This window comes from Hypoxylon fragiforme (assembly GCF_022984875.1).
Source record: "Hypoxylon fragiforme strain CBS 206.31 chromosome Unknown GGS25scaffold_2, whole genome shotgun sequence".
Taxonomy (NCBI): Eukaryota; Fungi; Ascomycota; class Sordariomycetes; order Xylariales; family Hypoxylaceae; genus Hypoxylon; species Hypoxylon fragiforme.
Genome location: NW_026054757.1, coordinates 981,930 through 1,003,033, shown reverse-complemented (window position 1 = coordinate 1,003,033; position 21,104 = coordinate 981,930). Strand labels below are relative to the sequence as shown.

Below are 21,104 nucleotides of genomic sequence, written 5' to 3'. Positions count from 1 at the left end.
AATCCATTCCAGCCACAGCTTTGGCCCAATCCATTCGTCCAGGCCCAGTTTCCTGTCCCACCCGCACCAGCATACCCAATGCAACCGTTCCCCTGGCCCCAGACTCAAATCCCGACGGGTCCAAATGCTCCAGGGGGTTGGGTATCCCACCATCCTCCTACTACTACTACACAACAGGATGGTAATAAGAAGAAAAAGAAGAGCCGAGCACCTCATTGGTTCCGGAATAGAGGAACTCGTCGCGAAGCCCGGCACGGTACTAACAACATCAATAATTATATCAGCCCATGGCTAGTGCCCGGTGTTGGACGCGGCCAGCCAGCCTTGCTTCCCAGTGTACAGGCGAGCCAGGATAATCAGGGAAGCCAGGAGGAGGTTGACCTTGGCGACATCTACGGTGCCTCGCCCCCGAGAGGAAGAGGAACAGGAACAGGAACAGGTGAGTAATCATCGCGGGAGTCCCTAGTTTTTTTTCGTGGTCCGGAACTTGGAGGAGGTGGGTGTTTAGAGGACTGATGAGGACTCGTACACTACTAGAGGGTGAGTAATCTGGTCTGGTCTGGTCTGGTTTGGTTTGGGTTGGGTTTGGTAGAGAGAAAAAGTCGCCCATACTTACCTACGCTTATACACCCGAGATATTGGCACGATGAGGACGATAATACGTGCTGTTTGTTGATGGTAATGTGATGTGACGTGACGTGACGTGACGTGACGTGCCGTGATGCTAGAAAGGAAGGAAGGGGAAATCTCAGTTGATGGGGATCGCAATGATCAATCAGACTTGAAAGGTTTGAAAAATCCTTCTTTCTGTCTTTCCTTTCCTTTTTCTTTTCTAATTTCTAATTTCTAATGTTTCATGTCTACCTCTTTCACATACATGGGCACATTAGTATGTATGTATGTATGTATTTTTCTTTTTCCCCTTTGCCATGTACTGCTATCCCGAGATGGACGAGTGTGAAGGGGGATGGTTGATCAGTGACATGGCAATGTCTAGTCACCAGTGAGGGAAAAGGGGGAGGCATGATATCGATATGATTATTAGGCAATGCCCGGTACCAAGGTTTGAAAGCCCTCATGGCAAAGCAAACAAGGGAAGATAGTATAGGCACAGTTGATAGGTACCTATGATCACATGCTCATTGATCTGGGCATTGAGACGTTAATTGCAGAACAGAACATCTTCTGACTTGTGTTGTCTTGTCTGGACTACCAATGCAATTTCTATGGAAGCAAAATGTTCAGAATAACAGAGTAGGTCTTCAGTTTATCATAAAAAGGTAACTCAAGAGAGAGGACAAGAATGGGGAGAGTGAGTGATCAAAATGATGTTGCTTGAGTAAACTATAGCTAGCTATGTCCACACTTCAAGCTACCGAACCACCGGATCGCCGCCCCCCCAGCTATTATTAAGAAAGTGAAGGCTTCCACAGTGAAACTCCATCCTCCGTCAGTTCTAGTGATAGGTCGGTATATACGTACAAGTAACAAGGTGAAGGGGGTAGAACAGGGAAGGAAAGGACACACTGTGCTCGTATCTCGTCCTTTATAAATAAAGTGAATAATACACTGATGCTAAAGTCATAATCATTATGGTAGATGCCAAAGGAAATGAGGGTAGGCAACGGTTATGTGATGTACACTTTCTTAACCCGCTCCATCATGAATACCTCACCGGTCCTCAAATCTTTGACTTGGCCATCTAGTAAGCCTGCTTTGCGTGCGTACTCCTCGAGGCGAGCTTTGCCATAAGCGCGGCCGTTTGGTAGCAGGACCAGATCTGGTTCAACGTGGCTCTTACTATGAAAAGCATACGGAACATTGCGGGCGAGCTCGTTGAGCTCGGTGCTGCAGATCGGGCAGACGCTCGTCGCCAAAGATAAGCTTGTTGAGTGGGAGGGAGGGCCAGCGGCGGAGGCCGGGTGTGAGGAGTGGCAGGCTGGGGTCTTAAGGGCAGAGAGACCGGATGATAAGGCGACGTGAAGGAGGGGGATAGGAGGAAGTGAGAGGAGAGCGTTATGGGTTGTCGTAAAGAGGTTTGCAAGCATCTCCCATCGTGCTGGCGAGTACAGGTCTGTGTAGGCGGGAATGTCCTGGGCGGACCCAGGAGGCAGGGCCAGCATACCGCATGCTTGTAGGACTTCCCTTTGGTATGTGTCCCGATAGGGGATGAGGAACTTGCGGGCGTGAGCTAAGACGTCGGTAGGTTGCGTAGACCGGTCCCTAACTAGTTCGATGTATTGCTGGAACCTAAGCATGAATTCGAGGTTACTCTGTAAAAAGGCAATCAAGGTTAGTGGCAAGGAAATATGTAGACGAGTTTGGATCTGAAGGATAGCAAGTGTAGGTGCAAGTGTAGCTTACATCCATCTTCCGTAATTCTTTCTTGGTATCACCAGCAGTACACCATGCCAAAGCCTCTGCCACACTTCGATTCAAGATGCATTTTCGAATTCTGTTCATCTGTTCAAATGTATCTAGGTCGACGAGCAGCTCGATTCCTTTCTCTTGGGCATAGGCCCTTGCACTGTCGACATAGCCATGTCGTAATAGATAATCGATTAGGAGCCGGTCTAGTCGGGTCCGGCTCCAGGCCTCGTACTTGACGTCGTCGACGCTGTGTATGCTATAGAGATCGGAGAGATGCTTAACGCGAGCTTCTTCATGGCGATGGAGGCGGCTTTCCTCTTCAGCGAAAGTGGTAAGTTTTCGTTTTACGCCGCGCATACGAGCGATCATGGAGTCGAGGTTCTTGAGGACATCGGCTTGAGAGCTGCGGCCATTGACGCTCCCGGTGGCCGTCTCTTTCAGGGTGCTTTTGATGTAGCTGCCATCCTTCTCTACCTCGAAATGTGCCGACCGGAAGTTCTTGCGCAGGAGCTCAATAGGCAGTCGAAGTAAGGGCTGGTCCTATATTATTAAAGGTAAGCTTATGTTAGCCTGACCAACTGTAACTACTAGATAGCTAAATAGTTACTATGTGTGTGTGGATAGGTGGTAAAACAACTGTGTGCTGGACATAAAGGTGGGATGTACTACTGTGATCAGTATACGGGAAGGAAAGAAAGAGAAATACTTACAAGAAGAAGGTGGTTCTCATGATCTAGTTTGGTGGCTACTATAGCATCCATCTTGAAGAAACACTATAGGTTGTTGAGATGATGTGTGAAATGGTATATGTAGAGTTGAGTTGAGTTGGTTGAAACTTGAAAGTTGACACAAGGATATGCTCCCAGGTATGTTCCTAGCTTGAGGTAACTATGCACATTGCACATGACTCTGGAGCATTTAGTACGTAATTACATGTCAACGGCACTATGGCATGGATGATGTGAGTTTCGGAGCAAAGTCGGTTGTATTATATGGGGCTTGATGGAGCCTGATAGGTCCAATGTAGGCAGGTGGGGGTGGCGTCTTGACTACCACCACGGCCCGGCTTCCCCACGAAAGAGAGTCGCATGGATCTCTTATTACCATGTATGTAGGTAATGTATGTACTTAAACATGATGATTACCTAGGTAAATACATTAATATCAACTGATCACGTCGCGTCTTTCTATTCTTATTAGACCTACAATATTACATGGTATAATTAACATTGAATCACTAGGAAAGTATCTAGTAGTAATTCAATGTTCCTTGAAGATCACATGCACTAACGAAACTAAAGTTGTTATTTGACGGTTCCCTTGGTGGAAAAGTTTGGGTCGGGCATATCAGACGTGCAAGCTACAGAGACATTGAAGCTACATACCTACATATGTTATGTACATCAAATGTGATTAATGCTATTGATGTATGTAGAGCAAGTCATCTGTGTAACTAGGTACGTTGGGCAGCAGGTACATGTATAGGTCACAGATTATTTCAACTTTACTCTTTTGAAGAATGGTCTTTCCACTCATCCTCGTGACTTGGCTTACTACACTCATCGTCCCGACACATTTAGGTAGTCTATAAATATATCAATAAGATCTGAGGGCTGGTATGCATCTAGTTATTCCTTACCGACTAGGTATGTACCTGTAGGATTCCCTGTTGATTTTCATGCTTACCTAGTTACCTAGTATTATAATTTATACCTACCTCTTATGTACATAGCTGTGGCGCCTATTCTCTTCTGTAGTGCTGCGGAGGCGGATACTCCCGAGTGGTGCTGCTCGCAAATTGCCTAACCTAGTGCGACCTATGCAGTCTATGCAGTCACACACATCCGATCCCAGTCACAGGAACAGGTAGCAAGTAGGGTTAGGGGACTCACGGGACTTGTTCAACTAACACCAAAATTAGCATGGTAGCTGTTGGCTAACCGCTCCAAACCAAAATTTAACAGATAGGTCAACCTTGGCAAGGTCACTTGACTACCAGTTGTTGGTTTCAGAGACATCTGGACATCATAAACGTCTAAAACAGTTGAATTGTATAGGTAGGTACTGGGTAGTATTCGCATAGGCATCCAGGTTAACTGTAGACAGAGAGGTATGGGGAAATCTACGTAGTAAACTCACAATGTAGATATGCTAAACCAAGTCATTTGCCGAGCTCGACATCAATCAATCTGCAGATGGAAGAGGAGATCCACGGCTACATTACCAGCAGATTCTTATCCCGTCAACTTCGCAAAGTCTGTTCTATCACTGAATCAGGCAGACCTGATGAAACGGATTTCGCTGAGATCCCATCCTCTCGCTTGTGGCAACTAGAGCATCACCATCAAAGTAAAACGCGAGGGAATCTGATGATTCCTACCCAACTCTCCTCATTGCAGCGCTCTGTAGCCTCCTTCGTTAGCGAGATTGCCGTACCAGATTATTATGCTTTTCGATGCGTTTTGAGCCTTATACATATACATTAGTCTGTCCCGATATTATTTTTGGTCTTTTTTTATTTTATTTTAAGTTTCCTGAGGTGTGAAATATATAGATAAAGTGGATTAATAAAATCGGGTTGAAGGCCTGTAGGTTGTAGATTGAAAGTTGAAAGTTGAAAGTTGAAAGGAGAGTCAAGAAGATTGAAATGAGAAGAGAAGCGACCTAAAACCCTGGCCTGGTCCATGGCTCGCGTGGGTGGCAGTTGTAGCTGTGTGGGGGCATCACCGATGATGATTGGTTGGTAACTAATCAGGACTCCTACCAATGAAGTACATACGATGTAGGTCTTTCTGTTGGTGATTCGAAAAAAAAAAAGACTTCCACCAATGTTGGAGTCAGGGAAAAAAAATAAAAATTTGGGGTACATGGAATTTAGGTGGCCTTAGCAGCTTAAACCTATGTACACTGTTGACCTTCCATGCTAGATAGAGAAACTGGAGGAAAGAGCAACAGTGCCTCATCAATTGTAGCTACCTACCTACCTACCTACATAGTGTATTTTGAACAAACAGGGGAGACACACTAGACACACTGGATACACTGGGACACACTGAGGAGACAAGACTAGGAGGTGGACCGTGCGTCCGGGGGGTCATATGGTCAGAGCATGCCACCTTCAATTCCTCTTACCTCTCTCTCCTCGACCCGTGCATCTATCTCTCTTATTAATTTCTCTATTGATGCGCAAGTTCAACTCTTCTTTTTTTTCCTCTTCTTCCACTTGATCAATAATATTAACCTGCACGACATCGATCCTTTTTACTCCCCGACTCCCCCCCCCCCCCCATTCAAGTTTCGCCTCTCCTCGTCAATATTACAAAAGTTGTTGATTCGGCGATTCTACCTGGTCCGTTCCTTGATATTCCCACAAAATCACGCCCATTCGAGGCTATTATCTCGAAAGCACGTGAAGTCACTTGACGCTGGAAGATCCAAGGGGACTTGCGCCAACTCCAGCATAGTACTGCACGAGACCTGGCACATGATTTCAAGGTATGTCATTCCAACTACGTCCGCGTCTTCTTTTTCCTTGGATTTTGATTTTTGTTTTTCCAATAATTTGATCAAGTCTGAATTGTCATCACCACCATTATTTGCGCATTCTTCATATCCACGATTGTCGCCTCCGCAGATCTAACGCGCGAAAATTTTCGCGTCGTCTTCGCCTGCATCTCTTCTGCATCCTGTACCTTCTACGCAAAGTCTCTCTATCTACATGCAGAACACACTGTTGTATTGCGCGCAGATTCTTTCTCATCCCCTCTCCTCCTACGTCCTCATTTTCCCACAGTCAGGCTATTTTCGGGGCAAGCTCCTCTAGTGCTTTGCCTTGAGAATTGCTGTCTTCATTATTCCCTCGCTCATTATGAGTTTCCACCTAATCCCCTCGTATGGGCGCCCTTAGTAGGCCCCCCGAGTCCCCCCCAGTCGGCAATGATTCCCCTTTATCAGTTACAATGATGTACCTGAGTTCTAAATCCTATTTCATGCGCTCACATTACCAATATTCCTACCACGACCGTTCTTATGTGTATTTACAAATAACGGATCGATTCATTTGGCAACTATATTCAAGGCTTGTAAGTATCTAATGAACTGACGCCAGCAGAATTATTGTAACAGGACGAAAACTCAATACGCACGTATCGTCTGCAGTTTTGACTGGTGCTAGGGCGCACAGTAGTTACCACTGATTGACTACCTCAAAACTGTTCTCAATCTAAGTGACAATGGAGTCCAACGGTTACACCCACACGGAATCGCTCCTTGAGCCTCATGCCCAGCTCAACAGAGAGCACCTAGCCGCCATGGCAGATGCGGCTGTTTCTGATCACAATGACTTTAACACCCCCTCTGCTCCCTCCAGTCCCGGCCAGAAGCGAAAGCGCACTGCGCCAGACTCTTCCCCGGATTTACGACGTGCCAAGCGTGTCGTGCCTACTTCAGCCATATCCGGCACCCCAGATGCTGCCTACGTCGAGTCCGCTGTAGAAGCTGCACAGGCTGCTGCCCAAGCTCAAGCCCAAGCTGCAACAGACGCCGATTTTACGGCTCTACAGCAGGCTGCCGCTGAACATCATGATATTTCTGACCATGCCAGTGCGTCAAGCACTGCCGCCGCCGCTCTCGGCTCAATGTATCCAACTATTCATGTCCCTCAGTCCACAGAAGAGACATTTGCGGCACAAGTCGAGGAGGCAGAGCATCATCATGAGTCATCCTTTGACCACACCAGCATGTTACATCCCGATGGCCTTCCTGATACGTCTGTAAATGGTCTTGGGTCGCAAACGCCACAGAATGGTATGAGGCATGCTCAGGTACCATATTCAGGCTCTTCGTCCAAACCGACCGTGGGTTCAGAAGAGTGGCATAAAATGCGAAAGGATAACCATAAAGAAGGTAAGTTAACATGATCACCACACCACCAATTTAACTATACTAACTTGGTTAAAGTGGAGCGTCGCCGTCGTGAGACTATCAACGAGGGCATCAATGAACTTGCGAAGATTGTGCCTGGGTGTGAGAAGAACAAGGGTTCGATCCTGCAGCGCGCAGTCATTTTCATCACCCAGCTGAAAGAGAATGAGGCGCAAAATATTGAGAAGTGGACATTGGAGAAGCTACTGACTGAGCAAGCTATTCAAGAGCTCAGTGCTTCTAACGACAAACTGAAGCAGGAGTGTGAAAGAGCTTACCGAGAGCTATCGATATGGAAGCAAGTGGCCCAGAACGCTGGACTCCAGCCACCTCAAGCGAAAGACGAATCCTCATCCTCTTCGTGAGATTGGTGACACTGTTAATGGAGTCGATGCTTTTCCTACTTCCTACTCATTCCTTCTATACCCTGAATCTTTTTTTTCTACCGCGGCATCGATCTTTTGGCATCAGCTCCGCGATCACAGTGTTGACTTTCGGCGTCCCAAGTAGGCACAGATACAATCAATGTGCAAATCGGCATTATAAATGTTTCCTATATTGGCCTTGTTCACCAAACCAAGTGGCGAATGAACGTTGGCCTAAGGATTTCTGCAGGAAACGGGTCGAGAAGACTTGGAAGGAATTGGCGTTAATGCTAGGCAGCAGGTTCTTTTTACAATATTGACTTCCATGGAAATCAACCAAAGAGTACTCCCCAAGAATACAAACAAGCCTTGGGCAAAGTGTAAAACATATGAATTTCTCTATTAGTGCAATGGTGACGCTTGAGGCCTTAATGATGCATTACTGTTGCATTGTGCATATGCAGGTTGCCATACGGCCTAATAATATCTCATCCATTTATTAGGCCGTATGATCACACAAATGAATGTACATACTACTAGTGCATACGTAGTAGTAGTTCAATGTTAAACAGGATAAGTAACTTCTGAGGTCATGCCCTTCAAATGCATATGTGTAGGTATGTATCCAGGTAAGTTTCTGACATTGGCTACATATTTGCTACTACATGTAGCATACGTATTATATGTACCTACCTACTAGGTAGTACTATGTATTCTAAAGCACTTTCTAAGTGCTCCGTTCCCTCTCTTCTCTTTCTCTCCTCCTCTCCTCCTCTCTTCCTCTCTTCCTCTCTCTTCCTCTCCCCATTTTTTTTTTTTTTTTTTTGGTTTAGAATACTCGAAGTTTCTAGAGTTAACGGAACAGAAGAAGCGGGAAGCATGCAGCCCAGTCCACTAAGGACCCTCCCAGCTCCTTTAGAAGACCCAGTTGGGCTAATTTAATCAGTCACGGTTTTGCAGGCCACGTTGGGGTCACAGACAGAACGACAACCTATTAAAAGCGTACCTACCTACATATATGTACGTACCTGGGGTAGGTAGGTAGGCGGGAGACTCGGGAGCAAGCTATTTTACATATTCTAAAAGAGGACGTCGGGGATTGGATGCCGACATCCATATGTATGTAGCGCTGATCAGTTTGTGTATGAGAGGTTCAGGTAGACAGGCATATGGCATATATCCATTTTGATACCCGTTGTGGGTTTGTGGGTTTTTGCGGATGCCCAGATGGATGCGATGGATGCGATGGATGGGACAAGTCGAGGCATTTTGTTTGTTCTTTTGTCCCCGTAAAGTTGCATGCCTAGGTACATCTGTAGGCTACTAGGCACCATATATAGGTGCTAACCTACCTAGGCAGTTAGGGTATCCAGGTACATTTGAAGGTACTAACTTCAATGTAAAGGAACATCAAATTGTCATCAATGATTGAATGGAAAATAGTTAACTAACTAGTTATAGGTAAAAAGACTAGACCTACATAAGTATAGGCCAAGGTAGGGCTTGGTACACTAGGGTTCCGCCTGTGGCGTTCTTTAAGTGCACATGTGCTTTTCAGGGCTGGCTACTAGGTTAGCTGGATGGCTGGATGGCTGGCTGTTTGCACGTTTGGATATAAATGGTTGTGAATTGTTACAAATTTCAAATTATTATGTATAATAGTGTAGGTTATTAGTGTAGTTACATACAAATACATGTATGTACTGTATTATGTATTGTAATGTACATTAATAAACCTTAGCATACTACCTGACCTTACAAATTTTAACGGGCGGTGCTTGCACAATTTTTCACTGATCATCCTTTCAAGTCCCCCCCCCCCCCCCCTCTCCGTGACTTCCTTTGAACTTGCCCACTCTTAATATTTGCCCACCTCTTTAAAAGTCTCAATTCTTACTTCCTTTCCTCTTCCTACTAACTTCCCTTCTTCTTCCTCCCAACACCTCGTCATCAAAACTCACCATCATCAACAACCACAATAATAATCACATAAAAACGCTCTACTTTTTCTAGTCGGCGTTTTACTACTAAACTTGTTATCTCAATAACAAGAACATCCTCGCGGCATTCATTGCCTAATTCCTGGAATATCATCATCCGCTCCATTTAGCAATCTACACCTATTTGCTCCTACGGTACGCCGCGGACAGACTGGCAACAGCCTTTAAGCATTCACCGCCTGCTTTCTACTTCGCATCTCCCACCTTGGACCTACTACACCCTACACATAAAAGGGTACAGGATACACTGTTGTTTATGTATCAGCACGTCAAGACCGCTGTGTTTAAACACCTACCCCCTCTGACGCTGCAGTCGTTTCGCATACCGCGAAAACCTTGTAGCCCTAATATCAGCTCCGTCGGCTGAAATAAAAAAAAATTCGCGATTGCATCGCCCGAGTTCATGCCTTCCAACGCCGGCATAAACCATTCAGTCTTCCCTATGTCCACTAGGAACAGTCCTCTCTATTGAGACCCTTGCTCATCCCGATCCTCTCGATCTTCCCCTGCTTCTCTCTACCAATACCTACGAATGACTATCTAGTCTCGTCGTCCCTAAATTCCTCCAGGAACCAACTCCGTCACACCGACCGTGAAAGAGAAAAACCGAGCTTCTTTCTACGATAGCCTAACTATTACAATACCGCAAACATGGCGCTCGTTAACGTTCGTCGTGATGTCACCGATGCCTTCTATCGCTACAAGATGGAAAAGATTCAAACCAAGATTGAAGGCAAAGGCAACGGTATCAAGACTGTCGTCGTCAATCTAAGCAGCGTCGCCGCGTCCCTCGCTCGCCCTGGATCTTACGTCATCAAGTTCTTTGGCTTTGAACTTGGTGCTCAGACCAACATCGATCCTCCCGATGACCGCTGGATCATCAATGGTGCTCATGATGCTAGTAAGCTTCAGGATCAACTTGATGGCTTCATCAACAAGTTTGTTCTCTGCAAAAAATGCAAGAACCCTGAAACCGATGTTGTCATCAAAGATGGCCACATTGTTCTCGATTGCAAAGCCTGCGGTCAGCGCACCGATGTTGATCTTCGCCTGAAGCTGAGCGGCTTCATTTTGAAGAACCAGCCCAAGAAGGGCGCTAAGAAAGACAAGGCCGAACGCAAGGCCGCTCGCAAAGCTAAGCAGCAAGCCCTCCAGAATGGTAACAAGGAGAATGGCCAAGGAAGCGGTGGCGAGAACTCCGAAAACGGTTCCAACAGAAGCAGCGAGAAGAACGACGATTTGGATGACGTTGGTAGCGATGACGAGTTTACTCGGAGGATCAACGCTGACGCCCAGGTCATCGACGCCCCCGCTGTAGTTAAAGACGATGACTGGGCTGTCGACATGTCCGAGAAGGCTGTCAAGGCTCGTCAGAGCCAGCTCCCAAGTGAATTCCGCCAGAAACTTGTTCTCGGTGATGACGATGAGGACGGAGAGGGCGGTGGCCACACTGTCTATGACACCATGGGTGACTGGATTCAGGAAGAAGCCGGCAAGGCTGGTAGTATCAACAAGGTCGATGACATTCAAATCTATGTCAAAGCTAAGGAGCTTGGAATCGAAACCAAGCACAAGACCATTCTGGTCCTCGTGCAGACCCTATTTGATGAGAACATCATCACTCAGATTCCCAGGCGTGCTGCTATGTTGAAGCAGGTATGTCCCACAGACATGTCTTTTTCCCCTTTTGTTTGAAGTCATATTAATTATTCTCAGATGATCACCACCGACCGTCACGAGAAGGCTTTCCTCGGTGGCATTGAACGTCTCCTAGCCACTCAAGGCAAAGAACACCCCGAGTTGATGACTAGTGACAAGATTGTGAAGATTCTTCATCAGGTCTACGACAAGGATCTAGTTAGCGAGGAGACCATCCAGAACTGGGGAACCAAAGCCAGCAAGAAGTATGTCGACCTCGCTACTTCGAAGAAGATTCGTCGTGCGGCCGAGCCCTTCCTCAAGTGGTTGGAAGAGGCCGAGGAAGATTCGGATGATGAGTAAACAATTAATCTCAAGTACACGAGTTTATGCTCGCCATGGTTATGGTTGAGTCTCCTTGAGTAATTCTGGTTTAACTTTGCTTTCAATTCTTCGCGCTTATTTTCACTCCTTTAACGCTTGAGCCTAAACAAAATGAATTGGTATGCTGGTGTCTGTCTTTTCAGCTTTCTTCCCGCACATAGGGGAGACTAAAAAGGAGCAGCCCAACAAGGCAATATCAAGATATGAGGAGGTGGTCAAAACTTATGTTCCGTTCTTTCGAAGCGGTCATTTTTAGTCTACTAGGTAGTAGTTCGTTGGTTGATATACCAATCACGGCATCAATTCCACTCACATTCATTATTGAGAAATCCTATCTCCGAGAACAACACGTACTAAGCAAACAAGGCAGCGTAATATGTGAATTCTTAGTAGAGGCAAAGTAGTCCGTCCCCCTTTACCGAGGTATGTACTGTAACACGTCATGGATGAGAACGACGCCCGTGAAAATGAGTAGGTAGGTAAGTACTGAGCTACCTTTGCAACTCAACTCAACTTGACTCAATCACAATAGTACATACTTACCTAATAATACGCAAGTAGCAGGCAGTTTTTCTATGGAATCTTTCCCAATCCGTGTGAGCACTTACATAGGTGCTAAAAGTTATGTTGGCGCGGAACGTTTGGGGCATGATGGTGTGTATTGGATGACGTTGGCACAAAGGTAGTAACCTAGGTTAGTTAGTTAATGCTTGTGAGGATTCAAGACGAGTGAAGGGTTTTAAGTTTATAGTGAAAAAAGAAATTATAAAATAAAAAAAGACCAGTTTGATGTATAGCGAACAGCCGCATATTATGTATTTTGCGTGTTGCATTTGTTATCAAGTATGTAGGTACCTATGACAGCAAAATACTCTGTCTGGTGTGCTAAAAACAGGCCGTAGACCATTCCTAACTCTCTACCTATGCGTGCTATTTACATAAGTATTTATACCAGGGGGCCAAACTCGTGTTCCTAGTAAATACATATCGCAAACTGTGGCGTTCCTAGCAAAAAAGGGGGGAGAGGGAGACGGGTGTCTGTCTCCTCCATTCAGCTAATTCGTAGGCTCGTTTCTCTAGGCATCTTGTCGAAGATCGTAGAGGAGGAGGACGATAGCGATATCGATGGGTAGCGAAGGTAGGTATGCGTGATGGTTATTATATCTTCAGAAGTCTTTCCTTTTCTTTCTTTGTTTCTTTTTGTTTCTTCTCTTTTTTTTTCTGGATATTTTTTTATTTTTATTTTTTTCGGGGCTCGAGGAAAAGGCCTGAAGCGTTAGGGTTATGATCTAAAGCGGGAGAGTGAATCATACCAGCTCTACCAATAAGATTGGTTTCTCTCTTTCTTTTCACTGCCCTGGGCGCTGCCGTTCTGCTCGTTATCAAAGACGCCACCGGATGTCTGAGCTGCAGCGGGGTCATGCCAACTGGGACCACCACCTTGAGTGTTAGTATCACCTTGACCACTGTTTCCACCATTGTTATCAGTGACAGAGGGTGCTTTCCCTGTGGAGCCATGGTTGGAGCCGATATAGTGGCCTCCGACGTTGTCTGGGCTGGGGCGTGTAGATCCCAGGGGAAAAGAGTGTAGTGACACTGGTGGGCTGACCCAGCCGCCGGGAAGAGAACGTTTCGATGCTGCACTGTCTCGTGGGGAGTCATGTTGAGATCGCTTGTCGTTCTTGTCGTCACTGTCGTTGGCCTTTCCTTTACCCTTCTGGTTGCCCTTCCCATTACCACCGCTGCCATCATTGGTACCGTCATAAACGTTGTTAGCACTGGCAGCACCCCCATTCCGCTCAGAAGTAGCATCATTTTCCCCATCCCAACCTGTACTAGTCATTTGGTTCCAATCAATCTTGTCACCCGCATTCCATTCCGCAAACCCACCTTGATCCCAATCTACAGCGGCATTAACCCAGCCTGTATTTTCGGCACGACCCCCGCTCCCCCCATCCCCATTGCTCCCAGAAAAGGGGTTTTTGTTGTCACCTGTCCAAGTATCCTTGCTGGGGATGTGGCTGTGTGTCCCATGCCCGTTCCAACTGCTAGTTTCGAACTTATCCTGCAGCACGGGGCTGGGCTCCTTGCTTCCATGTTTATTTTTATGTCCTTGGTGAGCCTTTTCATCAGCTGTTTTTTTGTGGTCGGTGGATCCCTGTTTGCTGTCACCACTGCTACCATTTTTAGGTTCATGAGACCGCGAAATCTTTTGTCGTCCACGGGCACTCTGAGTGTCCGAGGGCTCCCTTCCAACCCCATCGTCACTCTGACTCTTCTTAGGACTATCCTCCTCGATGGTGGGAATAACATTGGATTGGCCGCCCCTATCACTGTGATTAGGTCTCGGTTTGGCATGTTTATTCTGGCTAGAGCCTGCCGCAGAGTCTGTAGCAGGTGGCTGCTCTGGTGGATTTCCCACAGTCATCTTTCCGTCTCCTTGATACCATGGGTGTCCTTGGCCTTGGGGCGCATTATGAGCTGTAGTCGGAGGTATATTGGGAGGTGGCCCTTGGAAAGGTGGAGTAGGTTGTCCGTACGGAGGATGTCCGTAAGGAACGTGTCCGTAAGGAGGTTGTCCGTAAGGAGGTTGTACATACGGAGGTTGTACATACGGAGGTTGTATGTAGGGAGGCTGCCCGAACCCAGGTGGAGGATGTACATACGGAGGCTGCCCGTAACCAGGTTGCCCGTAGGAAGGTTGTACATACGGAGGCTGCCCGTAACCAGGTTGTCCATATGGGGTCTGGCTATAAGCAGGGTAAAATCCATTGTGGCACGGATTTTGTGCGGGATGCGTTATGCCGATAGGCAAGTTCTGGGTGCAATGAATGCCAGGAGAGTGTGATGTGCCATGTGGATTGCCGTAGCTAGGGCCGTGATATACGCGCATAACTCCGTTCACGTTGTCGTAGAAAGCGTTAGGACGAGGATGAGGAGGTATCTCAACAGCGTGCTCTACGTGTAGCACACGAGTATCAGCTGGCAAATGCGAGTGTCCTTGGCCATTTGTATGTGGCTTAGTTGCTTGAGCGTGCGGTGATTGCGTCTTAGCTTTGGTCCGTTTTTTCGTTTTTACTTCCTGCTTGGGTTCACTTATGGCTTCTTTATGGTCGGTCGACTCATCACTAGAAGGTGTGCTTTTCTCCGCTGGCTTCGCATCATTGCTGTCCTGCTTCGTATTCTCCTTTGCTGTATCCTGGGGGGACTCGGGCTTCGCCTCATCTTTCTGGTTTTCCTGGTTCTCCTGTTTTCCTTGGCCCCCCTGCTCACTTTTCTTGCCCTGATTATTCTGCTCATTCTCTTGTTTCGACTTCTTGCTATGTGCCTTTTGTTTCTTGGGCTGATGCTGCTTGGACTGGTCGCCTTGCTTATTCTGATTGCTCTTATTATTTGTCCCTTTATTCGAAATTGCCTTTTCGGATTCAGCTTCGGTAGTCTCTGCCTCGGTCGTCTCTACCGCGTCACTTGTCTCGGTAGCTTCACTTGTATCTGTCGCATCACTCGTTTCCACTGCTTCATTTGTATCGGCCTTTCCCGAAGTTTCAACGTCGGTGTCCGTCTCGGTAGCGTTAGTAGTTTCACTCTCAGTATCCGACTTCTCCTTTCCTTTCTTAGACTTGTGCTTGGCATTGTGCTTGGCTACCTTGTGGGCCTTCTTCGCCCCATGCTTGGGATGTGCAATTATAGTTTCGCTGTCTTGACTATCATCTGCAGATGATTCGGATTTCTGCTTTTTACGTTTCTCCTTTAATTGCTTTTCCTTCTTTGATCTCGTTCGTGCTGCAACGCACTTAGTACATTGACAGTTCTGCTCGAGCTCTTCATCAGTAGTGACTTCATCGTCACTGCTTTCCGTTTCTTCGTCCGTGCTGACTTCGGTATCTAATTGGTGTGTATTTCGAATAGGCGTCTTCTTAAGTGCCGATTTAGGAGGATCACCCGAGAATCGAATAGGCGTCTTCTTAAATGCCGGCTGAGGAGTATCATCCGAGAATCGAACCTTCTTGCCTCGATTCTTGACTTGGATTGGCGTAGCTTTCCCAGTTCTCGGATAGGTAACTTTCAAAGCATCAGATCCGGACTCATCGTCGGTCTCAAGCTCTATAGAGAAGACGGGGCGAGGCTTCCTAGGCGGAGGAAGTCTGCGGCGGCTTATGTTTTGGCCTATCATCCACTCGTGGAACGAATGGGGCGGCATAGTGTCGAGCCTATTTGGAATGTCGTACCCAGGTGATCTCAAATACAACCAACAGCGTGCGAGAGGTCGTCTTTGTTTTGTACCCGGAATGGGCAATGATTAGAGGAGAGGTACCTAGTATGATGATGACAGTTACTCGGCGTCATGAATTATGGAGCGAGTTTGCAGTCTGATGATAATAAATGAATGATTTAGGAAATCTTAGGGGCCTATGTGTAGTATAGGGATAAGAAGGGGATTGGATGTTGATGGTAGCTGAAGAAGAAAGTGGTTGCAGAAAAGCAAGATGTTGTAAGACTGGAGCGTTACCAAGCAAGTAGGTACTTAGTAGGAGAGCCTTGTTGATGTTAGGTATTGGGATTGAAAAGAGTAAGTAAGGTACATTGCAAATTAGAATTAAAATAGAAGAAAATGAAAAGGAATACAAGGAGCCTGAGGAACCATAGGAACCTAAGGCATCTAAGGTTCGAATGTGACCAAAACAGACTCCCAGTGACCCATAGCCTGTGACTCCTTCCCTATTGCTACAGTGCAAAATGTGCAATATGCTCAATATGCTCAATATGCGCAATATAATACATATCCACGGCAACCACGAGGGTGAGTTATACAGAATTTACTGTGTACTATGTACCTAGTAGTAACAGCTCGAGTATACCTAGTAGTCCCTAGTAGTCTGGTGCCTATGTATGTAGTAGTAGTCCCTCATGCCTATTCTCATGTTATTAAGTACTAACTACTATTTCATTTGGAAAATACCTTGTATTTTCAACTACAGCTTTGACTTTTCATCTCTTTCCATCTCGTTCCATCTTTTGTTGATGTTGATATTCTGCCAGTATACCCAAGCTCCCGCCGCAACGCCTACCGGGGGAAATAGAAGACATACCCAGTTCCACCACGGAGGGCTACCTTTCCTAATATCTGCGAGCGCAGCCTCGATTTTGGCTTCCAGCTCTTCCTTGGAACCATCGTTCCACACGACCACTCCCTTCCCCTTGCCCCTTGCCTCACATCTCTTCGCCTTCAACCTCACGTCCGTCTGGCTCAGGACGCGATTCTGCGCATCCTCTCGGCTCAAGTGAGAATCGCGCTTCATAAGTCTTTGCATTTGCACTTCGGGGTCTTTGACAGCTACGACCATCACCACGCCGGAGAGCCTATCCCAACCACTTTCGAAGAGTAGTGGGACATCCAGGACGACGGCCCAATGTCCCTTTAGATAGTTCTGCATGATCGTCTTGTAGACCCCCTTTCTCACGCGAGGGTGCACAATGCCATTGAGGACATTTCGGTCTTTCTTGCGTTCTTCGTTGTTGCCGAACACACGTTTGCCTAAGGCTGGTCTGTTCAGTGGTCGGCCTTTACCGTCTGGGCCATCGACTGGCATTGAGTCACTGGCTGGCACAAGCAAGTTTGGCGTGGTAGGGCCGAAGTACTTCAAGATGGCATTGTAACCACTGGTTCCTGGCTCGACGACTTTGCGAGCAAGGATATCGGCATCGATAATTGGTAGAGAGTGGGGGGGTGCGGCAAGCAGGGAAGAGACGGTAGACTTTCCTGTGGCTATGGAACCTGTCAAGCCTATAAGCAGCATGGTTGATGATTGAGTATATGTATACGAGAGAGTTCTTGATAGGTTTTAATAGGTCAGAAAGTTAAAAAGTAAGATATATGTACACTATGTACATAATAGTGGATGTCACTTCAAGGTTCTTCAAACAAGAAGTCACGATTGGAGTCGATTGGAGTCGATTGGAGTCGTTCGATGTTGTCTTAATACAGTTTGGCAGGGGTGACGCAGGATTAGCCGCATTCCGTGTTATCGATGGGCTTATCTACCTGGGAAGTGCCTCAGATATCATGCTTCATTGGTTCTAGCGTGATAGATAGGAGAATATATTAAACGCGTTCAGGTTTAGTTCAGGGAATAATGCAAGGCGCCTGCAAGTACATGTTTAGATTGCGGGGGAGGGGTAATCAAATCAATCTCTTAACAAGTGAGGGGCATTTTGTGCTCTTTTTTTTTTTTTTTTTTTTTTTTCTGCTTCTATTTTGCTCATTTAATTAAGTTTATCATTGAAAAAAAATCCCTAATTGATAGAATTTATTCTTTGTAGCATCACCAATACCAATCTTCACCTGGCTCACCAATTTACTTGATTGATCCCTTGGCCTTTTATACCTTTTCGCCATGGGGATCAAATATCCACTCCGTATTCTTCTCATTGGCAATGGCGGAAGAGAACATGCCATTGCCTGGAAACTAAGCCAGTCGCTCTTGGTAGAGTCGATTATAGCAGTTCCGGGAAATGGAGGCACGGCAACATGCCCCAAAGTCACCAACGATGCCTCAGTATCTGCAGAAGACCTCCCAGCTATGCTTGAATTGGCCAAAAGAAACAATATCAACTATGTCATACCTGGTCCCGAAGCTCCTCTTGTCGCAGGTGCCGTCGATTTCTTTGAAGATGCGGGCATCAAAAGCTTCGGCCCTTCCATGAGAGCAGCCCAGATGGAGGGTAGCAAAACATTCTCCAAAGATTTCATGAAGAAGCACAATATCCCTACAGCCGCTTACGAAAACTTCTCCGACTACGAAAAAGCCAAGGAATACCTCGATCGAGTGCAACACAAGGTAGTCATTAAGGCGAGTGGGCTTGCAGCTGGCAAAGGTGTGATCATACCCACATCTAAAGAGGAAGCGCAAAAGGCTCTCAAAGATATCATGCAAGAAAGGGAATTTGGATCTGCTGGAGACGAGGTTGTGATCGAGGAGTTTCTGACCGGTGACGAATTGAGTATACTGACTTTCAGCGACGGATACACGATAAAGTCGCTACCTCCTGCACAGGACCACAAGAGAATAGGTGAAGGTGACACCGGACTAAACACGGGAGGTATGGGGTGCTATGCGCCGACAAACATTGCTACCCCAGATCTCGTGGCGCAAATCGATCGCGATATTATCCAGCCGACCATCGACGGTATGCGAAAGGATGAAATGCCATTCGTTGGTATTCTTTTTACTGGACTCATGATTACTTTGACTGGCCCTAAGGTCCTTGAGTACAACGTTCGATTTGGCGACCCAGAGACCCAGACAGTCCTGCCCTTATTATCACAGGACACGGATTTGGCCGAAATCATGGTAGCATGTTCACAACATTATCTAGACAGTGTCTTGATGAAGATTGAACCTAAATACAGCGCAACTGTCGTTGTCGCCGCTGGGGGCTATCCCGAGTCCTACGCCAAGGGCGACGTGATGACTGTGCAAACCCCTCCAGAGGGCATTAACATATTTCACGCCGGCACCAAGCTTGCTAACGGCAAACTACAAACGGCAGGCGGCCGAGTCATAGCTGCCAGTGCTACAGCCGGAGAGAGTCTTCGTGCCGCCGTGGACAAGGCTTACGAAGGTGTCAAACTCATCCAATTCAACAAAATGTACTATCGCAGGGATATTGCACACCGTGCCTTCAAACCAACGGCGGATACCAAAGAAGCTCTCACATACGCAGAAGCAGGTGTAAGCATAGACGCTGGAAACCAGCTTGTTGAGCGGATACGAACTGCTGTTCGATCGACGAAGCGAGCCGGCGCCGATGCAGAAATCGGCGGGTTTGGAGGAGAGGTCGACCTGTCTAAAGCTGGCTTTTCGAGTGACGCACCTATCATGGTCGGTGCTATCGATGGCGTCGGTACCAAACTCATGATCGCGCAGGCGACGCGGAACCATACCACTGTAGGAATCGACCTCGTGGCCATGAACGTCAACGACCTTGTAGTCCAAGGCGCGGAGCCCGTCATGTTCCTAGACTATTTCGGATGTAGTAAGCTGGATCCTGAGGTGGCTGCCGTCTTCGTCGAGAGCGTCGCTGCTGGTTGCCGGGACGCTGGATGCGCACTGGTTGGTGGCGAGACTGCTGAGATGCCCGGCATGTACAAGGAAGATGACTACGATGCGGCCGGTGCCGCAATTGGTGTCATGCGCGCAGCGAACCGGCTTCCGCGCCACGACGCCATGGCCGAGGGCGATGTACTGCTAGGCCTTGCTTCCTCCGGTGTACATTCTAATGGATTCTCCCTCGTCCGCCGCATCATCGCGCGAGAAAAACTAAACTACACTGACCTTGCCCCTTGGGACTCTTCCTCCCCGCAAAAGAATGTCGGCGAGGCCCTCCTAACGCCCACCCGCATCTACGTGAAATCCGTCTTAGCCGCCCTGCCGCACCTGAAAGGTCTCGCACATATCACGGGCGGCGGACTAACCGAGAACGTACCCCGCATGCTCCCCAAGCATCTTGGTGCTGAGATCGATGTCAGCGCCTGGACACTACCGCCCGTATTCCGCTGGCTCAAGACCGCTGGCAACGTCGAGGCCTCCGAGATGGCGCGCACCTTCAACACCGGTGTCGGCATGGTCGCCGTCGTGAGCCCCGCGGACGCGGACGCAGTTACGCGACAGCTGCAGGATGCTGGGGAGACGGTGTACACTATCGGCAAGTTGACGGCGAGGAAGGATGGACAAACGGGTTGTGTGTTAAAGAACTTGGAATCATGGAGTTAAAAAAAAAGGGGCGGAGGGGGGTAAAAGGTTATAGGCTAAAAGAAAAAGAAGGGGGGCTGGTGGACTTTTCTATTCAAGCTCAAAAGGCATGTATGCATACATACATATACACACACCTTCATAGAGTAGTAGTATACAGGTAGGTAAGAGGTGAGTAGCTATCTACATGGCCATCTATCTACATTTATCTACATCTACATCTGCCTGACTGCCTAACCTAGGTACTTGGGGCAGGCAAATATCGCACACATTGGGGAGAGAAAAAAAATCCTCACTCGAGATTTTTTGATCTTTGATTTAGTCTCTATATTATCTCACCATAACTTGATATGCATAACTAGGTAGCTAGCGAACTTTGTAATCAACGATACTACATACTATAAACAGTCCATATGGGCAAGAAAGAAGTGAGGAGGTATAAATGTTTGACGCCTCATGTGTTGTAGTTGTTGTTGAAGTTGTTGTTCTTCTTAATGTCGATGTTATGTTGCTGCTGTGTGCTAAGTACAATGCCTGCGCCATAATTGACAAGGTTATGAGCGCGATGCAATCCAGATAAACGCCGTATGAGCTCCGTTGTGTATCCCAATCTAGTCCAATTTCAAAGCAAAAAAAATAAGTGGCCTACGGACAAGGTAGGGCTTCAAGCA

General features: G+C 47.1%; 6 protein-coding genes across 6 annotated transcripts; 3 read left to right on the top strand and 3 right to left on the bottom strand.

Moving 5' to 3' along the window:
* Nucleotides 1-945: 945 nt before the first annotated feature.
* Nucleotides 946-3,308, bottom strand: GGS25DRAFT_474483 (protein FYV10). The gene is made up of 3 exons (XM_049259631.1): nucleotides 3,081-3,308; nucleotides 2,365-2,910; nucleotides 946-2,273 (listed from the first exon to the last, which is right to left on the bottom strand). Exons 1-3 carry the CDS (start codon nucleotides 3,129-3,131, stop codon nucleotides 1,629-1,631), a joined length of 1,242 nt encoding a protein of 413 aa, XP_049119818.1. The 5' UTR covers nucleotides 3,132-3,308; the 3' UTR covers nucleotides 946-1,628.
* A 3,372-nt stretch (nucleotides 3,309-6,680) lies between these two features.
* GGS25DRAFT_512810 (uncharacterized protein) lies at nucleotides 6,681-7,658 on the top strand (the record flags this gene model as incomplete). The annotated part of the gene is made up of 2 exons (XM_049262824.1): nucleotides 6,681-7,275; nucleotides 7,330-7,658. The coding sequence occupies 2 exons, from the start codon at nucleotides 6,681-6,683 to the stop codon at nucleotides 7,656-7,658; spliced, it is 924 nt and encodes a 307-aa protein (XP_049119817.1).
* Nucleotides 7,659-10,037: 2,379 nt separating this feature from the next.
* GGS25DRAFT_112328 (domain found in IF2B/IF5-domain-containing protein) lies at nucleotides 10,038-11,771 on the top strand. Its single transcript, XM_049256053.1, has 2 exons — nucleotides 10,038-11,314; nucleotides 11,375-11,771. The coding sequence occupies exons 1-2, from the start codon at nucleotides 10,310-10,312 to the stop codon at nucleotides 11,657-11,659; spliced, it is 1,290 nt and encodes a 429-aa protein (XP_049119816.1). The 5' UTR covers nucleotides 10,038-10,309; the 3' UTR covers nucleotides 11,660-11,771.
* Nucleotides 11,772-12,489: 718 nt separating this feature from the next.
* GGS25DRAFT_528934 (uncharacterized protein) lies at nucleotides 12,490-16,181 on the bottom strand. Its single transcript, XM_049265234.1, has one exon. The coding sequence runs from the start codon at nucleotides 15,879-15,881 to the stop codon at nucleotides 12,999-13,001; it is 2,883 nt and encodes a 960-aa protein (XP_049119815.1). The 5' UTR covers nucleotides 15,882-16,181; the 3' UTR covers nucleotides 12,490-12,998.
* Nucleotides 16,182-16,203: 22 nt separating this feature from the next.
* On the bottom strand, nucleotides 16,204-17,715 carry GGS25DRAFT_474469 (dephospho-CoA kinase). Its single transcript, XM_049259630.1, has one exon. The coding sequence runs from the start codon at nucleotides 17,476-17,478 to the stop codon at nucleotides 16,654-16,656; it is 825 nt and encodes a 274-aa protein (XP_049119814.1). The 5' UTR covers nucleotides 17,479-17,715; the 3' UTR covers nucleotides 16,204-16,653.
* A 200-nt stretch (nucleotides 17,716-17,915) lies between these two features.
* GGS25DRAFT_112273 (phosphoribosylamine--glycine ligase) lies at nucleotides 17,916-20,788 on the top strand. Its single transcript, XM_049256052.1, has one exon. The coding sequence runs from the start codon at nucleotides 18,076-18,078 to the stop codon at nucleotides 20,452-20,454; it is 2,379 nt and encodes a 792-aa protein (XP_049119813.1). The 5' UTR covers nucleotides 17,916-18,075; the 3' UTR covers nucleotides 20,455-20,788.
* Nucleotides 20,789-21,104: the final 316 nt, after the last annotated feature.